Genomic DNA, 27,466 nt, shown 5'->3' with positions numbered 1-27,466 from the left:
TTTCACAGGATTATAATTTGTAAATGCAGCATTTGCCCACATTCTTACCTTCCCATGGTAATAGTTAATATTTAGAGTCTGAGGTGTCTGGGGATGGTGATTAACAGTTCCCTCACAGATGTTTTCTTGACTGTGCTGCTGCTGCTGGGTTTTTTGTTGTTTTTATCTTGGGTGTTGCTAGCCTGGATTGCCTCCCCCTAGAGGTGCTGCCCTCCATTCAGGAGCCCCTGGACTCAGGACCCCTGCTGCCACTTCGCTTACTTTAGAGCAAGATCTTGACTACACTGCCTGTTCACCTTTCTTTGAGAGTGATGCACATGCTTGCTGAAATTGTCCATGATATGTCCAGTTAGTGCACCCATTTAGCATAATAAAGGTATATTTCAGCCCTATTTCCTGGCATGTTTATGTTCCTGTGAGCCACTGCCCAGACCGTGGGCACTTTGGCCAGTGGATTGGAGATGAGGGAGTGTGTTTTCTACCAGCTGGGAGCTTAGATGCTCTCATGGCATCCTGTTCTCACCTGTGTATATCATGACCACATTGTAATTTATGTTTCCCTGTAGGCTTCTCCCACCTGACTGAAAATTTCAAAGACTGTGAGCACACAGTTCTGGGCTTGGCTTGGTGAGGTTCCACAGCACTAATCTTTGTTTTCCATGCCTCATTGCAAATGTCATTCAAGATGGTAGCATTAGTACCAATCCAAGGAAACTCTTGGTTTTAATAGACTTCTAGAAATTGGCCAAGAAACGTATATACTATACACCTGTATGTTTGAAAAACAATGTAATTTCTCAGCAGTGGACTTGGAACCAGCTTTTTGGAAAACAACCACCTTTGGTCCAATCTCATCACCTCTGCACCTTTGTCCCTGTGGTGTCTTCCAGGAATGCCTTTCTCTTGTGGCGTCCCCACCTACCTAATTGTTCTTCACTCTCAAAACCAGCCAAGAGTCTTCCCTCACTCCCCTTCCTTCCAGAGCTCACCCTTCTCTTTCACTGGGCTTAAATATACTTTTATTATGCCAAATGCAGTTAGCTCTGATTATTTAAAATTACTGAATGTGTCTCCCTTGTTAGACTAGAGCTTCTTGAGGCCAAGGCCCATGTCTGTTCACGTTGCATTTCTACTCATATCACGGTGCTGGGTAAAGTGGAGTTGGATGAGATCCCTTTATAATAACAGCATTGGAGGAGAGGGAAGGATCATCTGGTGAACAAAATAGGGGCCCAAGTGGAGAAAGGAAATGGGGCAGGTCGTTATTTGGATGACTGTTTGGAGGCGGAGACAAGAGGGAAGATGAGTTTGGGGCAGGCCAGTCCGGGTGGTGGCAGGCATTTTAGCAGTCGTGGACTGAGAAGCGAGCAGCGGTGTGAGGAGAGGAGTAGGGGCTGTGGGAGTCGCAGATGGAGCCCTGGCAATAGCAGCTGCACGTGGAGGCAAGATGAGAGCTGCAGCCTTGGGAGAAGGAGAAGGACTTTGGAGATGATGGCCACATTGGAAGAAGGGCAGCCATAGCTGGTACTGGGCAGGGGGTGGGGGACGGGCCGTGGGGAAAGGTGGGGAAGAAGGTCAGGGAGGGGATCCCTGTGACCGTGGCAACTTTGAGTGGCCAGCAGTCTGGGGCAGTTGTACACACTTTGCCAACAAAGGTCCATCTAGTTAAAGCTATGGTTTTTCCAGTAGTCGTGTATGGATGTGAGAGTTGGACTATAAAGAAAACTGAGCACTGAAGAATCGATGCTTTTGAACTGTGGTGTTGGAGAAGGCTCTTGAGAGTCCCTTGGACTGCAAGGAGGTCAAACCAGTCAATCCTAAAGGAAATCAGTCCTGAATATTCATTGAACGGACTGATGCTGAAGCTGAAGCTCCAATACTTTGGCCACATGATGTGAAGAACTGACTCATTGGAAAAGACCCTGATGCTGGGAAAGATTGAAGGCAGGAGGAGAAGGGGACGACAGAGGATGAGATGGCTGGATGGCATCATCGACTCGATGGACATGAGTTTGAGTAAACTCCGGGATTTGGAGATGGACAGGGAAGCCGGGCATGCTGTGGTTCATGGGATCACAAAGAGCTGGACATGACTGAGTGACTGAACTGAACTGACACACTGAAGGGTCAGTCAGTGGTTGACAGTTGAATTGTATCTTAGGTAGCTGTGAAGAGCTGGAGGTGGTAAAAAGAGCCCGGTGGCAAGCTCAGCTGAGCTTGCCAAGGAGTGAGGTCATCTGTGACCATAATGCTGAGCAAACAGGATTAAAGGGCACATCAGAAACTTGCTTTATCCTCTCCTTCTCTCCCCTGTTCCAACCACTACTCTGTGGGCTTGAGTTTTCTGTCCCTGCATGAAATCTAAGACAGACTTCACTACTTTGTATCAGCTTCTCTCAGATTAAAAATATATTTTTTTCTCAATAACTTTTATCCATAAATACAGTCTTGGTTTAGTAATATCTGGCCTAGTCCAGTATAATAATACTTTTTTTTCTTTTTTCATTAAAGGTAAAACTTCTCTTGCAGCTCCTGTTTCCTGGAGACGTGAAGCCTGTAGTGAGGGAGGAAGTACCCAGGGGCTTCTCTCTGTTTTCCCCCTAAATCATCAGCACTCCTTCCTCCCCTCACCAGGCAACTCCCACTTCTTCAGAATAGACTGGGGAGGTGGGCTTGGTAAAGTGCAGGAAGGCCCTGTGGCACAACATCAGCTTGCCTTGGGTTTCCTGCCATGGCAGATGTCAATGCTGTGGGCTTCCCGGGTGGCTCAATGGTGAAGAATCCGCCTGCCCAGCCAGAGATGCAAGTTTGAGCCCAGGTCAGGAAGATCCCCTGGAGTAGGAAATGGCAACCCACTCCAGTTTTCTTGCCTGAAAAATTCCATGGACAGAGGAGCCTGGCAGACTACAGTCCATGAGGTCGCAAAGAGTCAGACACAGCTGAACATGCAGGCATGGCACAGGTTATAGGCTCTTCAGTGGGGACAGTCTCCCTCCTTCGTCTCTGTGGCCCTCTCGCCTGTATTTTCTCTGACATGGGGAATACACCTCCTTTTTCAGCAAACCTTGGTATGCTGCTGAGCTTTCCACACCCACCCTTGCTCAGCTCGTTCCGCTGCTGTGCTGTGCTCAGTCCTGTCCAACTCAGTGACACAGTGGTCTGTGGCCCGCCAGGCTCCTCTCTCCCTGGAATTTTCCAGACAAGAATACTGGAGCAGGTGCCATTTCCTACTCGAGGTGATCTTCCCAACCCAGGGGTGGAACCCGTGTCAGGCAGCTCTAATTCACTGTCAGCTCGTGTTGACTTGGGAGCACTTATGGGATCTCTGGGTGTAAATATTCTCCTTAGTGCCTGAAAGTGAGGTGGGAGCTGGACACACAGATGGGGGTAAATGCTGTGCAGATGGTGGCTGAAGTGTGGAGGGTGGACATGCTCGTCCAGCGGGAGACAGGGAACCCCACAGAGACTCACATTCCAGAAGCAGGAGAACAAGGAACTGGCCAAGAAGGTGGAAGCCTCTTCCACAGTGTTGTTTCTACAGAGGGGCAGACCATATAGGAGTCAGTTGAGCATTACGTCTATTATTGTTTCCATCTTTTACGCAGATTAAAGGCGTGTATTTTCATTTTAATTGTGAAAGGACCCTAAACTATCTTCTTCCTGTTTTGAAAATTGATGTTGGTTTTACTTTAGAATTTCTGATTTATTGAAGATAAGTTTTCAACTTTTTTTTTCCAGTTGTGTATGAACACAGATCAAGATTGGAGAAATCCTTGCAAAAGGAAAGACTTGAGCATAAGAAAGCAAAGGAAGGTAAGTAAATAATATCATTCATGTTTTACATTTTTTATGCTCTTCTTTGAAGTATCATGTACTTGCTTTACTGTTTTCTTGCTTAGAAATTTTTCAAATCACCCGAAGTCATTCAAGCAATATGCTATACATCGTGCAACAAAATAATTCCTGCTCAAGATTGGATTTAGAATTTTTCATTTAGTTTGTGCCTCTTTGAGGTCATTCATATATCAGAAATAGCACACAGTTTTTCTTTTGAATATTGTATATGTTATGAACATCTGTTAACAGACATATGGGAAAGTAATACCATGCAGTCCAGAATATGATAAACTTTATGTATACATATATATATGTATATATGCATTTATAGCATAATCGATATCAATCTCATTGCATGACATCTTTTAAGTTATAGACCTGTTTTCCTCCTGTGCTAAAGACTTTCTTGGCATAGCCGATTGGTTTGTTTTGAAAAATTAACATTTAACACAGGTGTTAAATAAAAATCAATGCTGTTGATTTTTATCAGAATTTTTCTAAAAAGCATGGACTTTGTATAGCTTGTGATTTGGAGTTACCTGCATTCTTATTTTCATTTTCAACTTTTTGGTTAAATATTAGATTGGAGTGGTGTTTTGTCTGATTACTTTGGTATGGGGTTGAAGGAGGGAGAACAGAGGAGGACAGTATGAGCTGGAATGTTTTACTGAGAAGTTTTAAGATTATTAAAATGCTCTGATAGGGTTTGGATTTTCCTTGTCTTCAAATGCAGAGTGGTTTTGTAGAGCCATCTAGTGGATAATAAAGCTTTAAGAGCATTAAAGATGGTTTCCATGGCCTGCGTTCCTTTTCAGGTCCTGAATGATTTTAGGGTGCCATCTAGTGGCTGGCCTAAATCATCTCTGTCCTTAGGTGCACTGCATGGTTGTGTTTTTTTTCTCCTTCATTTCAAGGCGAGTTCATCACCAAGTCCACACTTTAAGTGCACTTTTAGTCAGTTGGCTATAGTGTGTATTTTGTTGATACAAGATTCACAACTTTAACGTATGGAGGAAAACTTTTCAAGCATTAAAAGGCAAAATAAAGTGTATCGTCAAGTAGATTGTTTAGGTCTGAGTAAAATGTGCCCTTGTTTTTTTAGATGTTTAAAAATGCACAGTGAATTAACTTATACTAATAGAGTTAATTAATGTAATTATGTTCTCCATTTTGTATTTTCTAGATTTTCTGGTTTATAAATTAGAAGCACAAGAAACGCTGAATAAGGGAAGGGTAAGTTGTTTTTTTTCTCCCTTAGTTTTTTATTTCACAAAACTTGACAGAGGGGAAATAAAGTCTCCAGACATTTTACTCTGTTGATCATTAGGACTGAAATACGTCTCCCTCCATCCTTTCCTTCCTTCCTTCCCCCCAAATTCTGAGAGGAAGACTTTAAAAATTGTTCCTTTAAAACCTACCTTCCTTTGCTTATCACATTATTGGCGATAGTGATAAATTGAAAATATCCTTAATGTTCCACAATAAAGAGATTCATTTATTTATTCATCCGTAGTCTCTCTTTTCTATAGAATGTGATGTTTAGTTTGATTTGCCTTTGCACAATGTTACTATCACTTGCAGAGACATTACTGTGTAATGTCTAACACAGTACCTGGCCTAGAGTTCACATGTTCAAATGTTCAAAAACATCTGTAGAATGAATGGATAAATAAATGATATTGACATTTTTAAAAAGTTTTTAAGTCCAAATTAACTAGGGAAAAACACTTTTTTCTCTTACTGTAAGAAAAACATGTAAGTATTGGTTGACGAAAGCATTGGTGTTGTGGGGTATTAGAACTGAGAAGAGTCGGTTCTTTGAATAACTAGGAGGTTACTGGCTTTTCACTCTTACTTGCATTTTTAAGACCTAGTCAAAATCATGTGTGTTCTGTTGTGCATTTTGTAATGTAATATATTACAAATTAAAATAAAGTGGTAAAGTGATGATAAAAAAAAAGGTGTTAAAGCAAAAATGCAGTCCATTTTAGAAGTTGGAAGAACATGAAAAAAATAAATGAAGCTGTGCTTATACTGCCGATGGTGTAAAGTAAGAGGTGGGGCACGTAAGATGGAAAAACACAGCAGCCTGGGGAGAGAAAACTGGCAGGTGTGGTTTGTACACTGACCCGCTGTGGCTGCCCAGGACTGGACATGTGTGAGCTCCAAATGTGAAGACGTTCCACTGGTACATAAGAACACGCTGCTGGAGCACGGAGTTCAGCTGGACACTAAGGCTCAGGGTTCTCTCCTGGCTCTGCTACTAAAGGAGACGTTTGCCCTAGGCCTGTTTCTTTAGCCTTTCTGTTTCTCTCTGTGAGCTGGCGCTCTAGTAAAGAATCTGCCTGCAATACAGGAGATGCAAGAGACGTGGATTCAATCCCTGGGTAGGGAAGATCTCCTGGAGGGAGAAGTGGAAACCCACTCCAGTGTTCTTGCCCTAAAAATTCCATGGACAGAGGAGCCTGGATGGCTGTAGTCACTGGGATCACAGAGTCAGACATGACAGTACACGCACCCACAGTCAGACATGACTGAGTATACACACACACAATGTGTGTGGCATTTCTTACCCATGGGAACTCAAGGAAGAAAAGTGCCTTTTCTCTCCCTTTCTGGAACCCATTCTAAGCTTGTGAGGCCTGGTCTCTGCTGGTTTCTCTCCTGTTCCCATTGGAGCACCAGGTACAAGGTACCAGCCATATGCAGTCCTGTGTCTCAGGACAAGCTCTCCTGTGCCTCTGGCCTCAGTTTTTCTTCTGAATATGAGAGTGGAAGTAAACCACCTCCAAGGGCCCTTTCAAACTGCTGTTTTATAATTCCACACCCTGCTTTTTCATCATTAAAGTCTAGCAAACTTAGAGGAATGTAAAACTTCATTTCTGCTATGAAGTAAAGAGAGGACCTCAGAAGCATCCTGGCTCCAGCTTAGAATTCATTTTTACTTACACATGTGAACAAGTGAAAACCATTCATTAAGAGCTGTAAGTTCTGTTTAACAAAAGAGCCAAATGTGTTATCTTTTTGTTAATTATTTACTTTTCAATTTACAGCAAGATTCTAATAGCAGGTACAGCGCATTGAATGTTCAACATCAGATGCTGAAGGTGAGTAATTTAGAAGTGTTTTTCATGAATGAACGAAGGGGTTAACTAAGTAACTTACGTGATTGAGGAAAGTTTACAGATAATTGATTTGTACCATGATAGTGACTTAGCTTAGCTATGGTATAATAAAGTCATTTTTGGCTAAAGGTGATATATAATTGTAATGCTCCATTGTGTTTATCACCTGATAGCAAAGGACATATTTAACTCATTATTCATTTTCTTATAAATCAGGGTCTCTGGTCACTTAATTTTTGAGTTTGTTCTTTATCCTTTAAGGATTTCTGTTTGTTTTTAATCTAATTTCTCAGAGTGGTTTTTCTTGAATTTTTTTTTTTTTTTTTTTTGGTAATCTTAGACACAGTGGAGGCAGTAGAAGTATTAGAATGCTGTCTTCCTGTTACTAATGTGTCATAAGTGGCCCCCCTACCACAGGAGCACAATTTATATTTAAAGATATTCCTTCCTTGATTCTTGGATGAAACTCATTGTTGTGTGTTAGGAAGACTGAAGAAAAGAGAGAGAGATGCACTGTTTGTGTCGGGCCAGAAGAGGTGAGCGGCGGCTATTATGCCACCCACACAGCAGGAGATCTGTACCGTTGTCTCCCACAACCAGTGCCCAGCTTTTTGTTTGGCGTTGTCTTTCCTCCTATATCAGTAGGGTATATGCCTTTTATTGAAACCAGAATCTTTACTATTCTCAGGAAAGTAATACGTGAATTAAAGCAGACCACCCATTCACGTTAAGCATTTGGAGACTATAGAATTTATCTAGGTTGTGATTACAGTATTATAATCTAGAGTAGTATAAGTAAGAATCATTTCTACAAATAATCGATTTTTTTTACTTCCCCCAAAGGGAAAAAAGTCTTTTTTTTTTCCCCCTTCTATAAACTGGGTTACCAGAAAGGCTGATAATCAAAGAAGGGAAATAAAAAAACATGGCTGGGAAAACATCAGATTGAAAGACAGTCTAGAGGCTCCACGGAGGGGTCATTTTTCCATTAGCTTTGCCTAGTTTCCACAGTAACTTGAGTCCCTGGGAATTTTCCCAGATCCTTTCCTTTTCCATCACTCTTGTAAACTTCCAACTTCTTGTTGTTCACATTAATGTTAAAAATTAAGGAGAAAATTATTTTTGGCCATGATCCCAAACTGTTCATTTGAAATGGAAAGGAAATGGAAGAGAGCTGCACAAATTTAAAGCAGTCAGGAAAATGAAGCCTGCTTCATCTGTGCTTACTTTCTTAGAAGAGAAAGGCAGTGCTATCGAGAGACAGACTGATTTAGAGAATGTGTTAGTGCAAATTCTCTGTGCCCAACGCACAGTGAGGCCAAACAAACCAAACCATCAGAGTTTGGAGCAGAGCAGGGTTTATTGCAGAGCCATGAAAGAGATTGGTAGCTCATGCCCTAAAAAGCCCCCAGGCTCCCCCAAGGGTTTGGCAGAGCATTTTTAAAAGCCAGATGAGGAAGGGGGGTTGCAGGGTCTGTGATCAGCTTGTGCACAAGTGTCTGACTGGTTGACGGTGAGGTAGCAGGGTGGTGTCACAGGAGTTAACATTATCAGTCCTTAGGCTCCAGGAGGCCTGAGGCTGTATGCTCATGGTCATCAAGCAGTTAACATCTTCCATTTGGAAGGCAGGGGGATGGTTTCACATCTACAAAACAACTCAGGAAAAGGGCATCAAATACTGTTATCTAGGTAATTCAGAGAGGAGCTAAAGCAGAGGATACAGGGTAGCCCTGTCCCAGGAAAGCCCCATGGGGTCCTGCTCAGTTACAAATGTATATCCCTGCTCAAATTTTCATCTTTGCAGAGTCAACATGAGGAGCTAAAGAAGCAACACAGCGACTTGGAAGAGGAACACCGCAGACAAGGAGAAGACTTCAGTAGGACATTTAATGACCACAAGCAGAGATACCTGCAGCTGCAGCAGGAGAAAGAACAAGAGCTTTCTAAGCTAAAAGGTATTTGGAAACCTAATGAGCCAGTGTGCATGGAAATGAATCGTCATATTAATGTTTGAATGGAACAAGAGACTTTTGTTTGCTTGGTGATTTATTTATATTACATGTGGTGTTTTACCAGCTACTTCTTTTATGATATTTCACACTGATCTCTCTGGGTTTGTTTAGGGAAACAGTAAAGAATACTTAGTGTTTCTCAATGGGACATATTGGCCTTGTTGGGCAAGACAGTTCTTTTCGTGCATTGTGAGACTTTCAGTATCTCTGACCCCACCCACAGAACGCCGCTAGTGCTTCCCAGTCACAGTGATAGATTTCCAGATCTCCACTGGGACACAAAGACTCTGTTGATCACTAATAGTCACTTCAAAAAGCTCAGGCTCTGAAGTCTGCCTGCCCTGGTGAATCAATGACTAGTTTTATGACCATTGGCAAGTTGTATGAATCTCCACAGACTTAATTGTCCTCATCTGTAAAAGTGGGATATTCATAAAAAGTATTAACCTTATAGAGTTGGTATGAGGATTAAATTATGCAAAGCACCTAATACCGTTACTGGTACATTGTAAACCTTCAATATATGCTAACCACCATATCAGCATCAGGTATTTTCATAGTAATATGAAATGAAATACATCACTTCTGAGTACATATGAGTTCTGAAGGAGGGCAACAGCATATTCTACAATCACCTATTCAGGTCCTGAATAAGTTTGAAGTGTGAGATTTGGTTTAAAAAGGTACATGGTGCTTACATAAACAAAGAGGAAATCAGAGTAAGGTTTTCTATAATCTAGTTAATTGTACTGTGCCAAACAATTTCCTGGTTTTATGTAAAATATTGTCATAGAAATCTGCTGTGTGATAGGTACTTTGGACTTTCTGCACTTTTCTTTTGCTATGCATTGTCTCTCAGTATTCCAAAATAATAGGTTAATAATGGTATTCCAAAATAATAGAAATACATTGTAAGTATTCTCTAGGTGCCTGACCTTGGCATACTTCACATAATTTAGTTCATTTAATTTTAGTGAGAGGCTTAAAAGGCATGTTACCTTATGTCTGCTCTATATTTACGCCCTTCTTTGAAACTCAGTCCATGTGTAGTAAAATTTTATCAAGAAATCAGAACTGTGGAAAATAGGAGGACACTTGTATGTGAGTTCTGCATACTCAGACAATTCAAGCCTGATGGCTGGTCTGAACATCCTGGGATCCAGAACAAAAGGAGAAGTACAGTCAGTTCTGGGGCTCTTGTCATCAGAAGAGAGAATCTACCAATATCTTGGAGGGTGAGAGAGAGACAGAGACAGAAACACGGAGAGTGAGAGAGAGCAGTATTTTTGGTACCAGTTAATATTTAGAAGACATCTCTCATAGAAATTTTAAACAACTTAACATGGCAGTGCCTTTGATGACACTTGATAAGTGATTTTCACATCAGCAGTTTTGTTTGATCATGGTCCCTGACAGTAAATTGTGATAGACGAGGGTCTGTCGTGGCAAACCATGATGTGTGTAGTCCGACTGATCTTTGGTAGATTAATGTGACACGAGGAAGGAGTTTAGAATTTAGAATATGGATAACGAGTTGATACCATGTAGGCTTAGATGATTCTTTTCATCATTACGGTTATAATAAGAGCTGACACTCAACTAATGTTTGCCATGTGTCAGTACCGGGTGAAACTCTTCATGCGGGTATCTTATTTAAGCCTTATAACAACCTGGCAGGTAGGCGTTATATTTAACTCAGTTCAACAAATGAAGAAATTAAGGCCTGCAAAAGTTAAGTAACTTACGGTCACACAGCAAAGGCCCAGGAGACACTGTCCTTAAGGTTATAAACTGAATTCCTTTAAAAGTCAGCCCTGTATTTCAGCTGCATGTGTGCGTGTGTAGACTGAAGGCCCATCCAGCCTATGACACACTTGGGGTCCTCTTGGATTGCTGCTGGTGTCCCGTTTTGATGTTTGAGAAAATCCGCTGTTACAAATAGGTGGACAGCCACTAGCGACATTCTCACCTTCTTCTTGATCTCTTCCCAAATGTAGTCATAAAGCCAGTGCCCAGGGATCAAGCAGGGACTCTTAACCGACTGAAAGCGGGCAGAGAATGTGAGGCAACGTGGTGACTGGCAGTTTTCTGCAGTGCTGAGGGCCACCCTGGAGACAGTAGAGCTTTGCCTGCAGGGAGTGGCTGCCACTCTGGGGACAGTTTGCCAAGCACCATGCAGGCCCACACCTGCTGCTGTCCCAGCAGCATTCTAAAACAGCACCCCTCTCACTGTCAACCATATCTCCCATTGGAAAATGCATCATATGATGACCCAGCTGCCATTTTACTTCTGCTGAGAATTAGCCTGATGTTGCCAGAATCTTATGAGACCCAGCTTCTTGATTTTTACTTGGTGACTACCCTTCAAATGTGGAAGACACTGTATGTTGGCTAACACTTGCAGGGGCCAAAAAAAAAAAAGTCTGTGTGTTGGCCCAGGGGCTACCAGTTCATAACAAATAATCTCCAAATACAGAAAATGTGGGGAAATTACCAAGAGGCTGTTTCCTGAATTGTAGGGCTTGTGGTGGGGAGGTTTTAAGATTTCACTATGATCACTGCAGTCTCACATTGTAACTGTGGAAAGAATTGTCCAGTAGCTATTGGAGGAAGAATTTAGACCAGTCAAGAACTCAACTGTGGGAGAAAGAAAATACATTTAGAATTTTTGAGCAGATGGGGTGTCTGTCTCTTATTTGTTTCTTGAGTTGCTTTTGTAACTGAAATCCCTTTGGAGGACTGTGGAAATTACTCATGGCTGCAGAAAGTGAAGAGGAACTAAAAAGCCTCTTGATGAAAGTGAAAAAGGAGAGTGAAAAAGTTGGCTTAAAGCTCAACATTCAGAAAATGAAGATCATGGCATCTGGTCCCATCACTTCATGGGAAATAGACGGGGAAACGATGGCAATAGTGTCAGACTTTAATTTTTGGGGCTCCAAAATCATTGCAGATGGTGACTGCAGCCATAAAATTAAAAGACGCTTATTCCTTGGAGAAAAGTTATGACCTAGATAGCATATTCAAAAGCAGAGACATTATTTTGCCAACAAAGGTCCGTCTAGTGAAGGCTATGGTTTTTCCTGTGGTCATGTATGGATGTGAGAGTTGGACTGTGAAGAAGGCTGAGCACCGAAGAATTGATGCTTTTGAACTGTGGTGTTGGAGAAGACTCTTGAGAGTCCCTTGTACTGCAAGGAGATCCAACCAGTCCATTCTGAAGGAGATCAGCCCTGGGATTTCTTTGGAGGGAATGATGCTAAAGCTGAAACTCCAGTACTTTGGCCACCTCATGTGAAGAGTTGACTCATTGGAAAAGATTCTGATGCTGGGAGGGATTGGGGGCAGGAGGAAAAGGGGATGACAGAGGATGAGATGGCTGCATGGCATCAAGGACTCGATGGACGTGAGTCTGAGTGAACTCTGGGAGTTGGTGATGGACAGGGAGGCCTGGCGTGCTGTGATTCATGGGGTCACAAAGAGTCGGACACGACTGAGCGACTGAACTGAACTGAACTGATAAGAGATGCAGTTTGTGCTTTTTGATAGCTTTGTTTTTAATTTACGGTGAGACTAAAATCTTAGATGACCCCTACCCATTATATTTCATTCCTAAGCATTTGCTTATTAACAGAAATATTTGATTTTTAGCTCAGGAGTAATTAAAAATCCTTAACTTCTCTGCCAGATAGCTTGTTTAAGCATATTTAAACCACTGAGCCAGATTGTATTGGGTTGTCCAACTGAATCTGTGCCACATCCCAAAATGGTGCCAAGTTTTGTTGATTTGGAGTATTGTACTGTCAAAGTTCAAAACGATCTTTGAAAAAGTTATGTGAGGCTTTAGTTAGGAAAATAATCGAATCAAGAGCCTGAAAGGCCCAGGGCTTTATGCATGATTTTCCTTTTTCTAAAATAGAAACCGTGTACAATCTGAGAGAAGAGAACAGGCAACTGAGGAGAGCACATCAGGACATGCACACACAGCTGCAAGATGTCAAGGTAAAAAAAAAGCAACAACAACCGCCTAAAAACCCCAGCATTTGACTGTTTTGTGTTTGCCTGCTTTACTTTGTAGTGACTTTAAAAGTCGTTCACTACTTGACCTGCTTTACAATCCACACTGTTATTTTGGGCTTTTGCAGAAAGTGAACGTGCCCATGACTTCTTGTGCATTGTAAGCTAAAGAATGATCTGGAAATCTCAGCATTTGCATTAGCACTGGAATGATTCTTTTGCTACATGGGTGAATCTTAATAAGCTTTTTATTTGCAAAGGTTTATTAATAACTAAAGGTATTTTTCTTCCTGTTTTGATTTCCTTGTAAGTGATTATGATTTTTGGGTAACACATTTTAGATTGTGGATTACCACCTTAACCATGGTCTTCCCTCTGCAAAGATTTTTGAACTTATCAAATGCTACAACAGCAAACAAGCCAGCAAGTGAGCAATGTTTGAGTGGCCATATCACTACCTGCCCAAGAGGAGTTTGTCCCAGAATGTCAAAACTCAACATGTAAAATTCTTTTTTGTGTAGCAACAGCATAAGAATTTACTCTCCGAGCATGAGCAACTTGTAGTGACTTTGGAAGACCACAAGAGTGCACTAGCTGCTGCACAGGTTAGAAGGGTAGCAGCCTCTCTGGGTTCTTTTTAAGTCTGCTTAACATTTCTGAATTCCTCTATGCATGCAGTCTCTTAAAGGCCAGTCTTCACTGAGTTCCTTAGGACAGAGCTTTCCTGATCCTGAAGATCATGCATGCTTTCAAAACTCAATCAAGAGAATATTAAGTAAAGCTTTGATTTTTTCTTTTCTTTTCTTTTCTTTTTTTTCTCTGCACTGGCAGTGTGGTTCATATGACTTTTTCTACCCTCCACCAACTCCTACGTGCAGTAGTCTAATACTTGTCTGAGTCAGAGAATTCATCCCACGTGTGTGGTTTTTTTACCACTATATAGACCTATGTAGATTCTTGCTATACTATCTATAGGATTTTATATGCTAACTACCTAAATAAATTATTGTAAAACTCTATATTTTACTCCTACTTCCCTTGCTCCCAGCTTTACACCTGCATACACTCCTTTTGGGCCTAGGCTTATGTGTTGTTAGGTCAAACTACAGGAAATAAGAAATCTCAGGTAAATAGAGAAGAAAAACCAGAGTTGTAAGTTTCATTTGTTCAAAGCCTACAACAGTCCTCGCATAAAGGCAGGCCCTCAGTAGATAATGTCTTAAATGAACAAATACAGGTGTTAGAGAGCTTAGTGAAGTAATGTCACACTGTTTTACAGCTTTATCATTGAAGCAAATAGGAATGGCTAGTTCAGTCACTGTATATTCTTAATCGCTGGTCTTCACTTTTCTTCTCTTGGAAGAATTAAAAGAGCAAAGGAAAACCAACTATTTGTTCTTACCAGGAGACTGTGCATTATTTTTTGTCTTTATAAAATTTTTAAAAGAATCATATACGAGGCCCTGATCTGTTTCAGAGACTGTAACATCTGGGTCTGTGGGATCCTTTTCAAGGCAGTCATTGATTATCCCCCTATAAAACTGTAGCTGTGTGGTAATTTTTTACATGTTTATCAATTAAATTGGCTTTAGAGGATATTATTACATTGAAAATCTTCTTTATAAAATTTCTGCCAAGCATTGTTACTTGAGCCTACTTTTCATACTGAAAAATATGGCAGACCAATTTGAATACTCTAGGTACTATAATAACAATAGGTATTAAATTAAGTAACAACTTGAAAATTCAGAAAAATGTGAGTAAAGTAGTTCATTTAATGACCAAAACCAAATTCTCTTGTAAGCTCACTGGGGAATATTACTCGCAAGATTTTGTAATAGAAAACAGGTTTTTAAATTTAACTTACATATATTTTTCTGTTTCTTTGAATATCTTTTTGGTTCTTTTGGATGAGGTCGTCAAGTTTCTCCTGTTCTTTTACTCCCCAGTTGAAACTTTCCCCAGATCTGCTTAGCAAACAACTGCTATTTTAGGCATATACGTTTCTCATGTAAATCATCTTATGAGATTCTGTCTTGACAATCTGATTTTTAAATGTAATTAAGGGGGGAGAAAGCAGAAACTGAGTGGAATTTGAGAGCTTAGAATTTGTCAGGGATTATCACAATAACTTTATATACAGAATTTTATTTAATATTCACAACCTACTGAGTTATATAACTGTATATATTTTTTATAATTAAATAAGGTCAAAAAGAGTAAGAAGCTGGCCCAGTATTAGTGCCCAGAACCACCTTGAAGCTGGGATTTGTGGAGATTCCCTGTATTACAGTTATGTAGGCCTTGCCCCACACCTACTGAATACTGATTTCTAGGGTGGGCATCCAGGAGCCTGCATTTTTAACATGATCATTCCATAATTTAACATGATTCTTCATGCATGCTCATATTTGAGGACCATAGTATTTCTCCCTTCAAAGGTTATATACGTAGGAGGAGGGGAAAGAAGAAAGGGTAGAATATTTATCTTATTAAAAGCATCGCTGTGTGGATGTCATTTTTTCCCCCTTTGACCTCCAGAGTTGGTTTGCAAATGTTTTGATAGGTTTTGGCTAAGGGCCACTGTTAGCCATATGGCACACATTTGTACAAATGATAAAGAAGCACGCACCTGAGACAGATTTAGCAGGCAAACGTCTCTGTGTGAATTAGAAAAAGGCGGGAGGCGGGTGGGCAAGTGCCATTCAGGTGCACAACTGTGGCCAAGGGAGCAAGACTCGCCAGCCTCCTCTCTGCTCTGCTGGCCCCAGTGAGGGGGCACCCTGCCTGGGAAGCTTGTTCAGAAGAGAGCTCTGGGTTCTTTGTATGTGCTTATGGAAATGTGTGTTTACACAGATAGCACTTCTGTTTTAGGATAACAGTGCTGGTGCATATGATAAAATAAGTATAAGCAGTCTATTGGTTTTCTTAACGTATTTATTTTTTCCATCTTTATAGCTTCTTGTATTTAAAGTATCACACACACAGACACACACACCTTACCACACATACACACAGATAACACACACATAAGTATATTCTCGTCCTATACCTGCATTAGTGCCTTTGTTATTTTAGAAGAAAAGGATATTCAGAATCAAAGAATAAGAATAAAAATCCAGCCTCCTTTCATGCCTATGCTTCTGTTTTCCATAACTGCAGAGCACAATAGAGGGAGCTTTTTGGAGAGGAAGGGACCTTATGTGACCGCGGATTGACTGGGAATGAGGGTGGCCTGGGTGATTTCACATATATAATCAGTTACTTATTTGAAGCACATGATTCTTTCTGCTGAAAAGTGTTACTCAGACCGTACTGGTAAAAGATATCTGCACTTAGATTTATATAAATGTGGAATTTTAAAACAGATTTTAATGTCATAAAACTGATTGCATAGCTGTCTTTTAATAATGATATTTATACTAGAGAGTTATTTATAAAAATTCTGACTTAGTTTAATGTAGCATGGAAAACTAACATCTGTCTTAGATATTTTTTTCTCTGTTCCCTTTAACTCTAATTCTAATTTGCATGTGATTAAAAATGGTTGAGCATGTCCAAGTAAGTATAGATAATGCATGGAAACAGTCTGCATATTTTTCATCTCTTGCATTTAGGTGTAATATTTTTATCTAGTCCTCCACTGAACCATCTATGAATGATATTCTTTTCCCTCCTCAAATTGTGCAATTTGCATCCAATTGTGCAATTTGTGAGCAGACTCAAGTTGCAGAATATAAACAACTGAAAGATACACTGAATAGGATTCCAAGCTTTCGAAAACCAGAACAAACAGAGCAGCAAAATATTACCCAGGTGGCACATTCTCCACAAGGTGACAGCACAGCAAGAGACGAGTCACCTGGAGAGCCTCGGGAGGTAAGAGTTGGGGACTGGTCTGTGGTCGTCCTTTTCTCTGTCAAGCTGTTGTCAGGGGAACTGCTCTAAATATGGTCAGTTCTTCCTGCAGAACATTGATTCTCAAAGTTTAGCAAATATCAAGAGTTCCCCCTTAGGGCTGTTAAAACAGGAATAGCTGTTTTCAGCCCATAGGTTGGGCTTCCCAGGTGGCTCAGTGGTAAAGAATCCACCTGCCAAAGCAGGAGACTCAGGTTCAATCCCTGGGTCGAGAAGATCTCCTGCAAGAGGAAATGGCAACCCACTCCAGTATTCTTCCCTGGAGAATCCCATGGACAGAGGAGCCTGGTGGGCTACAGTCCATGGGGTCACAAAGAGTCAGACATGACTGAGCAACTGAACAACAAGCCTACAGGTTACAGTTCAGCTAATTTTGGATGAAACCTGAGGATCTGTGTTTCTGTTTCAGCTGGCCTGGTGATGTACACTATGAGAACTGCTGTCCTGTTTTCTGACAAACACTAAATTAGTTTTATCTTTCTTCATATGGATCTATTTGGTTGAAAGGAGCTATCTGAGTATTTTAAGGTTTTTTTTTTGCGGGGGAAGGATTGGGGTAGAGTAAGAAGGTTAAATGATTGTGAGGATATTATATGATAATCATCCCACTCAAGTACTAAAGCTGATAATATATTTGAACTTGATACTGTACTAGGCCATACAGCATATGTCAAAGTTTGTATTTTAAGACCTTCATGAAACTGCAAGAGAGTAAGTTCTAGTCACAGAATCCACTCTTTTGTATTCCCGTTCTTTATAAAATTAAGTCTTGTTGTTTAAGAATATCTCCCAAGTGGAGCATCCCAAATGGTGTCACCCATATGATTAATTCTTACCGAGTTGTTTTCATAATTAGATCTTTCCCCTGACAAAGACACTTTAAACAATGAATGTTTGAGAAGACTCCCCAACTCGTCTTCTTATCATCTTATGGCAATAATTAAGTTGGTATAAGTGGACTTCACTTGAATCTTCAGTCTGAGCAAAGTATTCCTTCACGGACAAATTCTGTGTCCTGGATACTTGTTCTTTGTCTGGGTCTTATGTTGCTCTGAACTTCAGGAAACACAGTCAGTGCCCTGATGTGGGAACTGGTTCTATTCTCCATCCAAGTTCAACTGGATTGATGTTTTAATGACTCTGACATTTTTTAGTTTTTCTATCAATGAAATGGAGATAATAGTTATTTGCCCTAACCTTTCTCACAGGGATGTTGTGGAGTTAAATGACAGGTATTTGAAAGCACTTAGAGTCCTTTAGAGAAATATTTCCTATAAAGCCAGCTAGTGTGCTTGCTAAGTTGCCTCAGTCATGTCTGACCTTTTGCAACCCCATGGACTGTATCCTGCCAAGCTCCTCTGTCCATGGAATTCTCTGGACAAGAATACTGGAGTGGGTTGCCATTTCCTTCTCCAGGGGATCTTCCCAACCCAGGGATCGAACCTGTATCTCTTGATTCTCCTGCATTGGCAGGCAAGTTCTTTACCACTATAAAGCCAGTTCAGTTCAGTTGCTCAGTCATGTCCGACTCTTTGCGACCCCATGGACTGCAGCATGCCAGGCTTCCCTGTCCATCACCAACTCCTGGAGCTTACTCAAACTCATGTTCATTGAGTTGGTGATGCCCTCCAACCATCTCATCCTGTGTTGTCCCCTTCTTCTCCTGCCTTCAGTCTTTCCCAGCATCAGGGTCTTTTCCAGTGAGTCAGTTCTTCACATCAGGTGGCCAAAGTATTGGAGTTTCAGCTTCAGCATCAGTCCTTCCAATGAATATTCAGGACTGATTTCCTTTAGGATGGACTGGTTGGATCTCTTTGTAGTCCAAGGGACTCTCAAAAGTCTTCTCTGACACCACAGTTCAAAAGCGTCAGTTGTTCAGTGCTCAGCTTTCTTTATAGTCCAACTCTCACATCTGTACATGACTACTGGAAAAATCATAGCTTTGACTAGACGGACCTTTGTTGGCAAAGTAATATCTCTGCTTTTTAATATGCCGTCTAGCTTGGTGATAACTTTTCTTCCAAGGAGCAAGGGTCTTTTAATTTCATGGCTGCAGTCACCATCTGCAGTGATTTTGGAGCCCCCCAAAATAAAGTCTGTCACTGTTTCCATTGTTTCCCCATCTATTTGCCATGAAGTGATGGGACTAGATGCCATGATCTTAGTTTTCTGAATGTTGAGCTTTAAGCCAGCTTTTTCACTCTCCTCTTTCACTTTCATCAAGAGGCTCTTTAGTTCTTTGCTTTCTGCCATAAGTGTGATGTCATCTGCACATCTGAGGTTATTGATATTTCTCCCAGCAATCTTGATTCCATCTTGTGCTTCATCCAGTCCAGCATTTCTCATGATGTACTCTGCATATAAGTTAAATAAGCAAGGTGACAATATACAGCCTTGATGTACTCCTTTCCCAATTTCGAACCAGTCTGTTGTTCCATGTCCAGTTCTAACTGTTGCTTCTTGACCTTCTTACAGGTTTCTCAAGAGGCAGGTCAGGTGGTCTGGTATACCCATCTCTTTAAGAATTTTCCATACTTTGTTGTGATCCACATAGTCAAAGGCTTTGGCATAGTCAATAAAGCAGAAATAGATGTTTTTCTGGAACTCTCTCGCTTTTTCAGTGATCCAACAGATGTTGGCAATTTGATCTCTGGTTCTTCTGCCTTTTCTAAAACCAGCTTCAACATCTGAAAGTTCACAGTTCCCATACTGGTGAAGCCTGGCTTGGAGAATTTTGAGTATTACTTTGCTAGCCTGACTGTAAAGCCAGGGCAGTATCAATTCACACTTGTCAGGTATGCAAGGACTTGATAAAATGTGTACCTCCAAAAGCTGTCCTCAAGTGTCTGAGAAAAGACTTTTTCCCTTGGTTTATTTATTTATACACTCCAATTTCTTAGTTATGTTTCTGCTAATTTAAGAAGAGAGCTTCACATTTATTTCAATTATGGGACAGTCTGACCAAACAAAATATTTTTTCTGATAAAAATCAGGAGGATTTGGCAGGAGGAAGAGCAGTGACACATTTTCCTATTGATGTTGTATTTACTTTCTTTTGCCCCTTTTTTCTGAGTAATGAGGACCATATAGAAATCTCTGACACTTTCAGAGAACAAGTTCACCAATTTTAGAAGAGGAGTTCTCTGTAGAAAAGACATATCTTTTTTTTTTCTTCAGAGTTTTCTGTATTAATAATATAAAATATTCACAGACTTTCTCTGGTATACAAAGAAATATTACTTTTAATACATTAAAAATGTTTTATTGTACCTGATTTAATGGACACTATTTTAGCTAACATGAATGTCCATTAGTAATGGCATTCTTTTTTATATTAGTAACAGAAAGCAAACCTAACTCATCCTCAATTTGATCTTATCCTTTTCTTTTCAAATAATTGAAGAGAAAATTTACATCAAAGAAAATTGCATAAGTATTCAGTCACTTGGAAGTATGAGGATTTTCCCTTTTTATTCTGAGAGAACAGGAGTTAGACTACTTTTGAGGGCAGAGTCTACTGAGATGTGGTCATTTACAGGCTTTACTTTTAGGTTACTTACAGTATGCTTCCCATGATGAAATTTTGCTTATGTTATCTCTGTTTTATAGGTGAGATTACACAGTGAGAAGAGTTAAGTGACTCCATTGCAGCCATACTTTTCAGTCAGGACTCTATATTTCTAGACTCCAGGATTTTGCTTATGTTGTAACCCTATAGACATGGTAATAAAGAAATTCTGTCACTACTTTCGAACTAGAGGAGTGTCATTTCCAGTGATGTGCTTGACCTAGGTGTCTCGAAATAGTGAAGTGTGGCAGAACCATGAAGCAGCCCCTGGAAGAACAGAGGAAACAAAACCTTACCCTTCCACCCAGAAGGAGACAGAATTTCAGGCTCCCGCAGAACTGACCCGGCAAGAAGCGGGGCCCAGGGAGCCGGAGGAGCGACAGGTGGAGGAGGAGCACAGGCGGGCCCTGGAGGAGGAGGCCATGGAGCAGGTCGGGCGGCCTGAGCACCTCGAGGAGGAGCACGACCCATCCCCCGAGGAGCAGGATCGGGAGTGGACGGAACAGCATGAACGAAAGGAAGCCAGACTTGCGGCAGGGGAGGTTCATGCTGAGGTACGAGGTTACCCAACCAGTCGGCTGGGGTAGGGGCTGTGTCTTTGTGGCTACATAGTGTTGACCCATGAACAAGGAGAGTTTGAACCCTGCAGGACCACATCTGTAAGGATTTTTCTAGTAAACACTAGAAAATCTGTGTTTGGTCGAATCTGAACATGGGAAACTGAGACAGAAGGGCCCCCACAGGGAGGCTGTGGAGGATCCCTACATACAGAGGGCTGACTAAAAGTTATATGAAGATTCTCACTGTGCTGAGGGTCCACGCCCCTAACGCCTACGTTGTTCAAGGGTCAACTGTATCAAGGAAAAAGCCCATGTGTAACAATCTCTAAAATAAAATGAGGGTGATTTCACTAAATCTTCTATGTACTTATTGTTCTGTTGTGATATTAGTAGCATAGCTACCTTACCCCAGAAAGGTGATTGGGGAAAAGAGAAGGTGCTGTAGGTGTTTATTTGTCAAGAATGCACAGTAGGGCGGGGGTAGGAGGGAGGCTGAACAGGGAGGGGATATGTGTGTATTAAAACTGACTCATGTTGTTGTACAGCAGAAATCAAAACATTGTAAAGCAATTATCCTCCAATTAAAAATTTTTAAAAAAGGAAGAGAAAAGAGTGCACAGTAAGGGAGACTTGGGCACATCCCTTTAACAGACTAGGAAACTAGATGGTCACCTCATCCTGCACTCATTCAGCCTGTGCTCAAGGCCCGTGGGCATCTTGATGCCAAGAAGTGACTCATTTTCTGTGATCAAGGGTACTTGTCTCTCTGTTCACTTACTGTTAAATCCTATGTTGGCTTTCACACATTCAAATTCAGGGTGGTTAGTAAGTCATCAAAACTGACCTTATTACTTAAAGATATGCCACTGGGTGAGTGTGTTTAACCAGTGTCTGCTCAAGCTGAGCATTCCCCTCTGCAGAGGAGCACTGCCCTCTCACTCCACTCCCCTTTCACTCCATTCCCCTCTCATTCCACTGAGCACTCGCTTGCTTCTCCATATGAGCACTCCCCTCTCTCCCCACAGCTCTCCCATTCCACTGAGCACACCCCTCTCACATAAGTAAGACTCGCGAAAACAGCCACTATTTTTATAAATGATGTTTTAAAAGAACTGAGAACAACACTGAAGCAGTCAGGTATTTTTCTTACACAGCCTCTAAGGTGATACCGGACAACAGGCTACCTGGCTCTTACCTGGATGCTGACCATCTTTTATTTACAGCTCTGAAGCTCTGTTTGCTCTCAAACTTTGCAAGACTTCAAGCTGCTAGAGGATTGGCTGAGCAGGTGTGAAGGCACCTGTAGGTTTACTCTTAGACTGTTGCACACTTAGTGTGAAGAAGCCTCTCCCAGTCTTGCATCCATAAGCTTTCCTCCAAGATAATTCCCCATTAGGTTTAATTTCTCTCAACCATGCCCCCTCTTTCCTTTGGTGAGAATTGTATGTGCTTGTATTAGTTGGATGGAGGAGAGAGTGGTAGATTGCTTAATGGAAACAGAGTTTAAGAATTCCTGGATCAGATTTTCCTTTAATCTGAAAATCCTCTCTTCTCATCCATTTTTGATTTCTTTGAAGAAAACTGATTCCGCCTCTCCACCCTAACCTGAAATTTGACCTTTTTTGGCTCCGCTTAGCCTGAGCTTGGTGTATGCTTTGCTAGAATTAATTAGCTTCCCAAAGCTCTTCATGGAAAAGCCTTAGCCTCAACTTCAGCTCACACATTGGCCCAATTAGTCTGAGGTTATTAAGTGCCCACTTATACCAGAGTCTTTTGAGCATACATTTAATTAAAGCTGAAACGTTTCTTCTGTTGTGTCCTTTTCCGTTTGAGAGGGAGTACATTAAAAAAATCTGCATTAATACCAACAGCGGGGGAAGGTCAAAGGAAGCCAAGCTGCTTCTTGCTAAAAGAAGCCAAGGGTGATTCAGAGAGAGTAAGGAAATAGCAGTGGAGTCCGGCAGCGGGTGGTGTTGGATCTAACATACGAGACAGTTGACCTGACAGAGAGGTATTAATAAACCAGCCCTGCCTTCTGCCCGGGTCATGAGAAGCGGGTGAAGGTCAGACTCGGGACCCGACTGCTCTTGCTCACTTTTCCCCAGGTGCGTCCTTCAGCCAAGCCGGTTACCAGACTCCAGTCGCCGTATGAGGAGCAGCTGGAACAGCAGAGGCTGGCGGCGCAGCGGGCGGAGGAGGCCCAGCGGCTGAGGGAGGAGCAGGAGGCCCTGCACCAGCAGCGGCTGCAGGGACACTTGCGGCAGCACCAGCAGCAGCAGCTCCTCGCCAGGGAGACAGCCCGACAGCGGCAGGATGGGCTCCAGGAGGGCCGGCTGCAGCGCCCCGAGCAGCCACGGTAGCCTTCTGACCGACCTGGATAGCTTGGCCTCCAGTGTCCACAGACAGATTAAAGACAGCTCCTCATAGTCCTTCCCTGTGAACTTGAGGGGCTCCTCTTGCTCATGGGAGCTAAGGCAGAACCAAAAATCAAATTCCAAATATTTAACTTCCAAAATAATCAACATTTTTTTTTCTGCCTAAAAGTAACAGTTTACATCTCAAAGTAACCTGTCAGGTTTTGTGCTAACTTCATTTTAGTTTTTGAAAAGCATTTTATCTTTTATAAGATATCTTTTGAAAGTGTACCTGGAATCTTTATTAAACCTAATTGGATATGTTTAAGAAATATATTTATGGCTTTTAAAAGAATGTTGAAAAATTCATTGATAACTCTTTTTAAAGATAAATGACTTATGTCAAACTGTGCTACTTAAGTTGTGTCCCAGAGTTGATGACTGTTTCCTTGCAGGCAGCAAGCTCATTACGATGCTGTGGATAATGATATCGTTCAGGGAGCAGAGGACCAGGGCATCCAGGAAGAGGAAGGAGGTGGTGAGCTTCTTAGATGATGAATGTTTTAATAAAACTGCTTGGTAATATATAATGTCAACTCAGAGACATATGCATACCTGTGTACAGGTTTCTCCTGCTCTCTGAGAGTGTTCCTTTGAAACTATTTGTAAGCTGAAATGATATAGATCGAAGAAACAATTACCATAGGACACATCTTGCTAATGGAGACACAAAATAAATTGAGATAAAGCACAGATGCTCATTGGCACATTCAGAGCTCCGGGGGTGTGATGTTGAGATGTGGAATGTAGGTGGGGAAGGAGGAGGGGGTACCATTCTTGCTTCTCTGCTCAGGTGTGTGCTGCCTCCATACCTGCTTTCTCTCTCTACAAATGAAACACTAAATGGCTATTTTTGCTTTCACCTATTTTCATAAAATTGAAAATCCTCTTCCGATTTCTTTCAGTTAGCCAAAACAGGTACTAATGTAGATCTTTCATAAAAGTGAAGTGGCATGAAACAAACTTTCAAAAAGTGGAGGGTACCTGTATGTACAGAGATTTGTGCACCATATGTCTTTTGTTGTCATTGATATGTTTTCCTTTTATCCTCCCAATAAGTTCACATTGATGGCCTAAATCAACCCAAGATAATCTATTTGCTCTCTTACATTTTAAAGTAGAGAGGAAATAGTGCTTTACTCTTCTTATATGGAAGGCGTGCTTGCATGCTCAGTCGTATCTGACTCTTTGCAACTCCATGAAATGTAGTCTGCCAGGCTCCTCTGTCCATGGGATTCTCCAGACAAGAATACTGGAGTGGGTTGCCATTTCCTACTCCAGGGGATCTTCCCAACACAGGGATCAAACTTGCGTCTTCTGTGTTTCTCCTGCATTGGCAAGCAGATTAAACAATCTGAGCCAGATTGCTTACCGCTGTGCCACCTGGGAAACCCCTGAACTTCTTACATATTAATACTTATTATTTTTTTTAGCACATTTTCATAGGGATATTAGGCTTTGGGAAACCTCTACATTTTCTTCTTACCTTGGAGACATATAGATTATTGCCTTGAAAGTTTTTCAAATTAAGTCATTAGCAGCTTTCATTTGTGGTACACATCTATATGTCACTGAACAAATACCGCTTATTAACAGAACTAGAGAATAACCATCTCTCTGGCAACACTAACACTTAGCTGTGTATCCTTTCCTTAAAGAATCTAATGGAAGGTGATTACCGAACTCCCCCTATAGCCTATTCTGATATTTTATAGCTCTGATAGTCAAGAAATTGTTTTCCTTATGTGCCCCCATGCAACACTTGAAGCTTTTTTGTTCTATTATTTAAGACTAGAGAACCATTTGTTCTCCCTTTTATTTAATGGATCCCTTGGTGCACTTGAAACATGATGGTAAGTTACCTGTATCTTTATTTTCTACAGGCTAAATACTCTCCATACATTTAACCTTTCCTCTGATATCTCTGTGTGTGTTCTTGTCTAAATTCTTGGTATTGAAATATTTTTTTCAAAAAGTAACAAGTAAATGTGTGAGCATAAATTTGTGATGTTTGTGGTATCATCATCACTACCACCTCAGAGAACACAGGATGGGCTGAATTTGTTTTTGATCTTCACAAATGGAGTTACCATTTCTTTGATTTCCTGAAGTAGCATCTGTTTCTTCTTTTGGTACCTTGCTATTTTCTCTGACATTACCAAAATTTTGTCAATAATTTTAGTGATGTTCAATTGATTGGGCTTTATTTTATGGAGAAAGTTTCTATCGTTGTTTTTGGCATAATGGGGAAAAACGCAGCTTCTGTTGTAAACATGTGTTTTAGAGAGTTAGAATATGTCAGTTATCCACATTGTCTCTGTAGATACAAGGACTGGGAAAAAGACATAACTTTCAGAAAAGCTGAGACGTGTACTTTATGTTGAGCTAACCTAAAAGGAGTGAGTGAGTGATGAGGTCTGTAGGAAAGCCCACCAGTGGCTTGGCTTGGCTTTGAAAGGGAAGAATCCTGTCGGGGTTCATTGGGGCTGATAAGGGTTCCTTTGATTTGCTAGCCTATGAGAGAGACAATCAGCACCAAGATGAGGCAGAAGAAGACCCAGAGAATGGACATGAGCTGCAAGAACAAGGGCCCCATGAAGCTGACCCAGAACCCGAGGGAGATGTAAGTGTCCTCTCATCTGGTCATGACACTTGGGAACTCACAAGGCAGAAAGGAAGTATAAAGGTTTACCTGACTCTGTAACTCCAGCTCCACTTGGTTTACATAATTATATGGTAACTGTTAACTGTCAACCATGGGGTGTTTGTGTGATGAGAATGGGTTAAAGGTTGCTCGGGGAAAACATCCAGGGAGTCTCCCTCTAGGGCCTTTAGTAAAATTAAAATAGAAGAGCAAAAAGAAGCAATGTAGTATGTAGTAATTCTGAAAGATGAAAAAGGAAACACAACAAAGCAAATGTGGGAATTAGAGAACCAGAGAAAGGAGGTCAGCACCATGGAGCACGTTGAGCAGTCGCTTGGTTGTGAATGTGTGTCCTACAACTGTGTAATGTCTCAGCAGTCCAGTGACTATTTTAGTAAACACACAGCTAAGAATGTGAGGTTTGAGAAATGAAAAACATTTCCCAGATACCATAATGCCATAGAAAAATTAGAGTATTAACAGGTAGAGATATAATAACCAAAGCTATTCTTTTTATTTACCCAAGAAAGGACCAAGACTCCCAGTTCAGTTGGGTGGTATGGGACCTTGACCTTGCCTATAAGTGTGTCTTTGCACTTATGCATAGATGATTTTGACAACTTACTGTAGCTCTCCTGTCATTGTTTGCTAGCAAATCAACCATCACATTTATAGAATGTAGCCTGCTGTCCTCTGGGCCCTGTTTATGTTGGTCCAATGGACTGAGAGGAGGAGGATTGATATTCTTCCTTGATAAGCACTGACAAAGTCTTCCTGAGCTGCTTGAAGCAACCTCGGTGGAAATGGCTTTCCCCTATAACTTGCACGGAGAGGTGGTAGGACATAACTACCCACCAGCTCCTCAATCAGCAGTTCTCAAAGTATGCTCCAGGGAACCCTAGCCCTGAAATATTGTCAGGAAAGAATAAGAACTATAGATATCAGGAGAGTATGAGAGAGCCAGAGGATGTGTAGGAGCAAGAGAGTGTCCATGAGAGAGCAAGAAAGCAAGTATGCAAGAGCCCAAGAGCGATGGAGGGCACAGGGGAAGGGTGGGTATTCCAGTTCCTAACTTTGGGGAAATGCTGTCTGTCTCGATTGGTTACCTGATTGCATGATCCTTCAGTCTCCTTTCATCAGTTGATTTGCTCTAGATAACATGTTGGGAAATGTTGGCCTTTCTATAATGCCTTCCCTTAATGAGAAATTATTAGCCTGTTTATATCTCTCTTTGTCTCACCTATTTTATTTTTTTAAATTAGAAACATTTTTGTCTGGCTTCACTGAAGTTTAATGAATCATCCTTTTTTTTAAAAAAAAAATCTAACAACTGTGCCTATTAAACCTTTTTTATTACTTGGTTAGAGTTAAAGC

The 27,466-nt window shown here is 41.2% G+C and overlaps 1 protein-coding gene across 4 annotated transcripts in view; it reads left to right on the top strand.

The window, feature by feature from the left end:
- Positions 1–27,466, top strand: part of GOLIM4 (golgi integral membrane protein 4) — an 84,650-nt gene that overhangs the window by 44,841 nt on the left and 12,343 nt on the right. The window contains exons 2-12 of one of the 4 annotated variants that reach the window (XM_040248348.1): positions 3,739–3,813; positions 5,021–5,070; positions 6,891–6,944; positions 8,767–8,917; positions 12,891–12,973; positions 13,510–13,593; positions 16,709–16,867; positions 20,699–21,028; positions 23,140–23,390; positions 23,844–23,923; positions 25,962–26,071. In XM_040248348.1, the coding sequence (XP_040104282.1) occupies positions 3,739–3,813; positions 5,021–5,070; positions 6,891–6,944; positions 8,767–8,917; positions 12,891–12,973; positions 13,510–13,593; positions 16,709–16,867; positions 20,699–21,028; positions 23,140–23,390; positions 23,844–23,923; positions 25,962–26,071 (1,427 nt within the window). Of the gene's footprint in view, positions 1–3,738; positions 3,814–5,020; positions 5,071–6,890; positions 6,945–8,766; positions 8,918–12,890; positions 12,974–13,509; positions 13,594–16,708; positions 16,868–20,698; positions 21,029–23,139; positions 23,391–23,843; positions 23,927–25,961; positions 26,072–27,466 lie in introns of all 4 variants that reach the window. The other 3 variants (XM_040248343.1, XM_040248364.1, XM_040248355.1) reach the window with 3 other exon arrangements.

This window comes from Oryx dammah, unplaced genomic scaffold (assembly GCF_014754425.2).
Source record: "Oryx dammah isolate SB20612 unplaced genomic scaffold, SCBI_Odam_1.1 HiC_scaffold_2, whole genome shotgun sequence".
Classification (NCBI taxonomy): Eukaryota; Metazoa; Chordata; class Mammalia; order Artiodactyla; family Bovidae; genus Oryx; species Oryx dammah.
The sequence above is the reverse complement of the archived record's forward strand: the minus strand, read 5'-3'. Positions and strand labels throughout refer to the sequence as shown.